This window comes from Sorex araneus, chromosome 1 (assembly GCF_027595985.1).
Source record: "Sorex araneus isolate mSorAra2 chromosome 1, mSorAra2.pri, whole genome shotgun sequence".
NCBI classification, from domain to species: domain Eukaryota; kingdom Metazoa; phylum Chordata; class Mammalia; order Eulipotyphla; family Soricidae; genus Sorex; species Sorex araneus.
In genome coordinates this window covers 302,658,006-302,665,386 of record NC_073302.1, presented here as the reverse complement: position 1 = coordinate 302,665,386, position 7,381 = coordinate 302,658,006, and the positions used below count along the sequence as shown (strand labels likewise).

The 7,381-nt window shown below is 58.3% G+C and overlaps 1 protein-coding gene across 1 annotated transcript; it reads left to right on the top strand.

Moving 5' to 3' along the window:
* The first annotated feature begins 651 nt into the window (after window positions 1-651).
* On the top strand, window positions 652-7,381 carry ING2 (inhibitor of growth family member 2). The gene is made up of 2 exons (XM_055122790.1): window positions 652-974; window positions 6,561-7,381. Exons 1-2 carry the CDS (start codon window positions 794-796, stop codon window positions 7,229-7,231), a joined length of 852 nt encoding a protein of 283 aa, XP_054978765.1. The 5' UTR covers window positions 652-793; the 3' UTR covers window positions 7,232-7,381.

Sequence of the window (7,381 nt, the reverse complement as noted above, 5' to 3'; positions counted from 1 at the left end):
CGAGCGCCGGGCAGCGCCCACCCCGCCGGGCCGCCGGGTCCGCAGCGGCGGCCGGAGGCTCGCGAGGGGCCGCGCTCGATCCACCGGACGGGAACGTCTCGGTAACGCGGGGGCGCCGGGAACCAGGTCCAGGGTCCACCCTCCCCCTCTCGCCCTCCGCGGGGCGCTGGATGGCAGGAAGGAGGCGGCCGCCGCCGCTGACCGGCAGCGCTCGGCCTCGGAGCCGAGGGCCGGGCGTGACAGCGCGGCCCCTTTAAGAGGGGGCGGGGCCGGGCTGCCGTTTGCCCGCCCCCCGCGCCCTCCTCCGGGGGCCGTGAGCCGACAGGCCAATCGCCCGGTTGGCGAAGGGAAGGCGGGAGAATGCGAACCCCACGGCCGGGCGGTGGGGGCGGGGCCCGGGCCTTATTAGGAGCGAGGCCCGCGCAGGCGCAGAGGCGGCCGCGGCGGGGCGGGGCGACGCTCCGACCCCGGCACGGAGCGGGGCTCGGGAGGCGAGGGGACCGCAGAGGGACTGGCCATGGGGGTCGGGGCGGAGGGCCGGCGCGGGTAGCGCCCGGGGCCCCCGAGGGCGGGGCGGGGGGTGTTCCCGCGGCTCGAGTCCTGGGGCGGGCGGGGAGAGGCGGAGGCAGCCGGACTGTGGCCCCGCCCCGGGGCTGGTCGCCGCGGGGGCGGGGAGCGAGCGCCGCCTCGGGGGGGAGCTGAGGTCGGGGGCCGTGGGCGCTGCGGGGCCGCGGGGGCCGCGGCGGGCGGTGCATGTGCGACCGCTGGATGCGGCGGCGGCGGCGGCGGCAGGATGTTGGGGCAGCAGCAGCAGCAGCAGCAGCAGCTCTACCCGTCGGCCGCGCTCCTGAGCGGGGAGCGCAGCCGGCTGCTCACCTGCTACGTGCAGGACTACCTGGAGTGCGTGGAGTCGCTGCCCCACGACATGCAGCGGAACGTGTCGGTGCTGCGGGAGCTGGACAACAAGTATCAAGGTGAGGAGCGGGGGGCGCGGGGGGCGCGGGGGCCCTCCCGGGCGGGCGGTGCGGCTCCCCGCGCCGCTGACAGCCGGCCCCGAGCGCCCCGCCGGACCGGCTGGCGGCCGCGGAGCGGGCCGAGCGCGGGGCCGGACACCCGCGACGGGGGGCTGGACACGAGGGGCCGGACGCGGGGGGCTCCGTGCGGCGGCGGCGGCGGCTCGCACTGCAGAGCCCGCGGCTGCAGCCGGGGTGGCGGGGAATCAGCCATTTTAAGCCGCGAGCATTTGTTCCGGCGCCCGCCCGCCCCGCCGGCCTGACCGGGTGCAGCCGGGCCGGCCTCCCGCGGCTCCCGGGGGGCCTGTCCCTCCGCTACAGCCCCCCATCCCGGGGGCCCCCCACCCCCGGAGAGCAGATGCATTGGAACGTGCGGGGGGGAGGGGGAGAGGGCGGGCGACGCGGGCGGACTCCGTGGGGGGTGGGGGGCCCTGGCTCGGCGCTCGGGCTGCCGCCGCCCGGGGAATGGCAGAGTCCGTGTCCCCCGTCTCTGTCCCGGTCTCTCTTGTCCCGCCCCGGGGAAAGTTCGGGGCTCGCTGCCCGCTCCGTCCGTCCAAGGGTTAAAAGGGGAGGGGTCCCCGCGGGGGAAGGAAGAGGGGCGTGAGTGCGATGAGGCGGGGCCTGGATCGTGACGTCACGCGGGGCGGGGCCGCGCGCGCTCCCGCCCGCCGGGAAAGATGGCTGCCCGGCGCGCGCTGGTCGCCTGGGCCGAGGCGCCGTGGGGCCTGGAGGAGTGAGTGAGTGAGTGAGTGTGTGTGTGTGTGTGTGTGTGTGTGTGTGTGTGTGTGTGTATGTATGTATGTTGGGAACTCATCGTCCACCCCGACCAGTCACTCAGTCACGACGAGGACGCCGCCCCTGGGACCGTCGCCCACTCGGGCCCGGCACAGGTTCCGGGCTGCGTCACTTCCGGGCCCGGGCGGCAGTGGGCTGGTTGCCCGGGCAACCGCGGGCGTCCCTTAACCCCTGGGGCCCCTCGGGCCGCGGGGCGCGGGGGAGCCCCCCGGGTCGGCCCTTCTGGCGGCACCTTCGCGTTTACACCCCGCCCGCGGTCGGGGGCGCCTCTTCCCGCCGCCCGACGCAGAGGAGTTGGCCGGGGTGAGGGTGGGGGGGTCCGTGTTGCATCGACTGACCCTGGACCCAGGGACGCATCCGGCTGGCGAGCGTGGAGCCCGCTGTCGAGAGTGGACAGAGATCACCGCCTGTGCCCGACAAGTACCTGGACCCCCGTGCCGTGTGGTTGCTAACCAGCCCGTTGCCGGGGTGACCTGTGCTGACCGTGGCGTGTGGGGACATTCACGGCTAGTTCTCAGCTCTCTTTTCTGCCCCCGTACACGTCTGATTTGGTCTGTTGGGGGAATAGAATCAATACCGGTTGCTCACCGCCTCAGTGCTCGGGCCAGGTCCAGAACTGTCACCCTGAGGAGGTCAGAATGCGTTTCACAGAGACATGTACACGCAGCTCGTTTGTGCGGTGCGCTGGGCGGACTGTGTTTGACTGACAGCCCGCTTCGCTGCAGCTGCAGGTAGTGGGGGGCGTTTCTGAAGCGTGGGGTCTGGCAGCTCAGGATAGGACCCCCAGGAGACTGGCCTAGTTCCAGCCCCGGCAGCCCACCTGCTCCCCCGAGCCTCCGGAAGCCTCTCTGATCGCTGCCGTGTGTCCCCAGCAGAAAGGAGTGGGCGTAACCAGGCTTCTGTCCCGTAAAGCGCTCCTGGGGCATTTTCCATGGACAAGAACGCATTGACCAGCTGTAATCTTGTGTGTGTGCTGGACGGCGTATACTGAACAGATTATGTATACCGAATATTTTGAGTTTTCAAACGTAGATGTCCAAAGTTTGTGAAGCCTGGAGGAATTTGTGACACATTCAGGTTTCTCATACATGTTTGCCTTCACAAAAGTTAAGCTGCTTCTTTTTTTTTTTTTTTTTTAAAAAAAAAAAGCTTTTTGAATCACACTGGGCAGTGCTCAGGGATTACACCTGCCTGTGCATTCAGGAATTACTCCTGGCTGTGCTCCGGAGACCGTATGGGACAGGGATTCAAACCCTGGTGAGCTACAGGCAAGACAAATGCCCTCCCTGCTTTACTATTGCTCCAGCCCCAGCTTTTTCTGTTTTTAACTTTTCATTCAACTGGGGAGGGACTTTCAGTACCAGGAATATCGGAGGCCTTGGCTTACTAGAATTGTTGTAGTAGCCCTAGTGAAATGAGGCGAGTCCTTAAACAGATTGAGTGACATTGAAATGGTGCTTACTTTCATGGGGAGGGTAAAAATAATCCAGTTTTCAGTTTTTATTCACAAAACTCAGCTTTAATCGTTTTAAGGTTTTGTTTCATATACTCCTTTGCTCAGGCGTCATATTTACTTCTTTGCTAGTTCTTGCATATTTCCTGTCTTTGAATCGAATAGTACCGCATTAAACTGTGTAAATTATCTAGGCACAGACGTGTCCACCTACTTGAAGTCACTGGAGGGGCACTGAGGAGGTCTCCATCGGAGGCTCTGCTTAGGCTCTTCATGCCCCCCCCAAAGCAGCATCCAGAACTGCCCCCCCCACCACCACCATCACCAATTTGTTTCTTTTAAGAATTTAAACATTAACCTTAAAAGTTTTTAAAATAAAGAAGAAAACAAAACTTGGTTCTCTCTGGCTGGGGAGTTTCTTTCTCTTCTATTTTCCAATACATTGTTCTATTTTCTGAAAAATAAAATAAACTTCACAGTTGAATGTCAAGTGGCCTGTGATTCGGTAATAAGAGATGTTCAAATGTTACTCCAGTATACTTATCCCTAATCTTTTTTTTTTTATTAGTTTATTTTTAATTAGTCATCGTGAGGGTACAGTTACAGATCCATACATCTTTGTGCTCATGCTTCCCCCATACAAAGTTCAATAACCCATCCCTTCACCAGTGCCCATTCTCCACCACCCGTAAACCCAACATCCCTCCCCCCCTCCCCAGGCCCGTCTCCCCCCACCCCACCCTGCCACTATGGCAGGGAATTCCCTTTTGTTCTCTCTCTCTGATTAGGTGTTGTACTTATCCCTAATCTTGAATAAATAACTTGGACTGAAATTGAACAATTTTCAGTGGCTTCCATGTGGCCTGGTGAAAAGTGCTTCCGTTCAGAGGCAGAAGGCAGAGTCTGGAAAAGTTTTGCCTTAGGAACTTGTTTTTTTTTTTCTTTTCTTTTTGGGTCACATCTGGCGATGCACAGGGGTTATTCCTGGCTCATACACTCAGGAATTACCCCTGGCGGTGCTCAGGGGGCCATATGGGATGCTGGGAATCGAACCCGGGTCAGCCGCGTGCAAGGCAAACGTCCTACCCGCTGTGCTGTTTGCTCCAGCCCCTTGCCTTAGGAACTTGTTACACCCAGAAGTGACTTATTTTTGCAGTTGCTGTGGTATTTAAATAAATGAATTCTTATCCTGTAGGAGGGGCTTTGTAGATTTTCTTTCCACAGTTTTAAATATGTGAATTTTTACCTCACATATAATTGTTCTGGTCTGTTTCATTTGTTTCTAACTCCCATTTATTAAATACAGAATATTTGGAATAGTCTTTATCTTTTATTGCTTTCTAAGAAATCTTGACCTTGAGGTCACGCTCATAGTCAAGTGCTCAAGGGCTAGTCCCACCTACTCCTTGGGGGTCACTCCCTGGGGGGCTTGGAACCATTTTGTACTCGAGTGCAGACCAGTATCTCCTGCATGCAAACCAGGCTGTGCACAGGCGAGGCAACAAATGGATACGCATGCTCAGGACCCCCTCAGCCCCTCCTCTCGGGGAAGCATAGACCTCACCCCTGGAAAACTCTCACCCAGGATTCCTGACCAAGACTCACCCGGTTTCAGGCCCCTCACAGCTGCCGGGCATTTGGGAACAGAGTTCACGATCTAGCCCATTTGCCCACCCAGGTAAGTGGGTTTCTTAAAGAAGCTAATTTTGCTCCAGGAAAAACATGAAAACGATCCATGTTCCAGTCAGATACAGGAAAGCTGAGTGTTAAGAAACAGGGCTGGAGAGACAGGTGGGAGACGGCACCTGCCTCCCTGCCTTGCACGTGGCCCACCCCAGCTCAGTCCACATCTGGGTCCCCTGAGCATGGCCAGCAGCCATCCCTGAGCCAGGGTAAATGAGCATGACCTGGTGTGGCCCCAAAACCAAACTAAATAGTAGTCTGGCCAGAACAACAGCTCTATCAGTTGAATGTGGGTTTGCATGCAGGAGGTGCTGGTCTGCACTCGGGTACAACATGGTCCAAGCCCTCCAGGGAGTGACCCCCAAGGAGTAGGTGGGACTAGCCCTTGAGCACTTGACTGAGCGAACCCCAGTTGGGCGCATGCCAGGCAAGCACCTTAACCCCTGTCCTACCTCTCCAGGCCCTGCCCCCTTACTGTCCAGATTAGCAGTCTGAAAAGCTTCGAAGCAGCTGCCCAGTTATCTCTGGAAGCTGGGCAAAATCCAACAACCTCCATGGCTAATACCATGAAAGTGAAGCTGCTGCTTCTGTGGTGGCTGAGGACGTCCAGGGCCCTGGTCTGTAAGTGAGGCAGTGCATCCTTCTGGACTCGCACATCCAACCCCGATGCAGTGACCAGGGCTCTGGTCTGTAAGTGAGGCAGTGCCTCCGTCTGGACTGGCGCATCCAGCCCTGATGCAGTGACCAAGTCGATCCAGCTGGACCATAATGCAGTGCCAGGATTAAAGGGGCTCAGCAGTCCCGGCATCTCAGTGTTTGCCAGCAGAGGCCCACCGGGTCATGTGACAGTGTTGTTCTGGGGGTGACTGAGGGACTGGCGATGAAGGTCAGACCCCTCGTGGGGGCACCGCTCAGTGAAATGAGCCATGTGTCTCGTGGCCTTTCAAATAGTAGGTTGATGAGTACAAGCATTCGTGTTCTTTATTTCTTACTGGACGCCTTTGTATGGGGAAAAATGGTGGTTTTGTTTTGTTTTTAATATTGGGACTAGAGGGACCAGAGAAATAATAAGGCTCTTTGCTTTACGCGCGATTGACCCGGGTTTGATCCCTGGCACCCCATATGGTCCCCCTAGCCCCAGGAGTGATCTCTGAGCACAGAGTCCTGAGCACTGTTAGGTGTGGCCAAAATACCACCTGCTCTTCCCAACCTCCCCTAAAAAACCAAACATACAATAAGGATATTCTGCCTTTCTCCCGAATCCTTCCCTAAGACACTTGTCCCCAAACCTGAGAGCTTTCCTGCATCCCTTGCCCTTCCACTAAAGTCTTTTTTTTTTTAAATGGGGCCAGAGCTAATTCTGAGAGTTGAGCCCAGGTTCTGCATGCCAGAGACCCCGGGTTCGATCCCAGCACCTCAGTCTCAGAAGCATCACAGGGAGCAACCAGCAGCCTCTGTTTGCCCCCAGCAATGCTCAGTGGAGCCTTAAGCCTCCCCCTCCCCCCCTGCCCCCCAAAGGCAGTTACACAAACTGGACAGAAGTGTGACTTTTATGGCTTGAGGTGTGTGGAGAGGTACATGGACTCACACACAATGATGTTCTGATTCCTTCCTAGAAACATTAAAAGAAATCGATGACGTCTATGAAAAATACAAGAAGGAAGATGATTCCAACCAGAAGAAGCGGCTCCAGCAGCACCTGCAGCGGGCGCTGATCAACAGCCAGGAGCTGGGCGACGAGAAGATCCAGATCGTCACGCAGATGCTGGAGCTGGTAGAGAACCGGGCGCGGCAGATGGAGCTGCACTCGCAGTGCTTCCAGGACCCCGCCGAGGGGGAGCGGGCCGGCGACAAGGCCAAGCTGGACTCGGGCCAGCCAGAACGCTCTTCGAGGCGGCCCCGCCGGCAGCGGACCAGCGAGAGCCGCGACTTGTGCCACCTGACCAATGGCATCGAGGACTGCGACGACCAGCCCCCCAAGGAGAAGAAGTCCAAGTCCGCCAAGAAGAAGAAGCGCTCCAAGGCCAAGCAGGAGCGGGAGGCGTCGCCCGTGGAGTTCGCCATCGACCCCAACGAGCCCACGTACTGCTTATGCAACCAAGTGTCCTACGGGGAGATGATCGGGTGTGACAACGAGCAGTGCCCCATCGAGTGGTTCCACTTCTCGTGCGTGTCACTGACCTACAAACCAAAGGGGAAATGGTACTGCCCGAAGTGCCGGGGGGACAATGAGAAAACGATGGACAAAAGTACTGAAAAGATCAAAAAGGACCGGAGATCGAGGTAGTAGCGGCCGTCCCAGCCGCAGGGTTTCGTTGTCTTTTATATAATTCTTTCAGAATTCGCTTTGAGAAAATGTTTTAGGGTAAATGCATAAGCCTATGCAATACTTTTTAATCATTAGTATTAACGGTGTATTAAAAGTTGTTGTACTTTG

Coding starts and splice junctions, on each gene's coding strand:
- ING2 (XM_055122790.1), top strand. CDS start 794: ATGTTGGGGCAGCAGCAGCAGCAGCAGCAGCAGCTCTACCCGTCGGCC. Junction 975..6,560: donor GCTGGACAACAAGTATCAAG/GTGAGGAGCGGG, acceptor ATTCCTTCCTAG/AAACATTAAAAGAAATCGAT.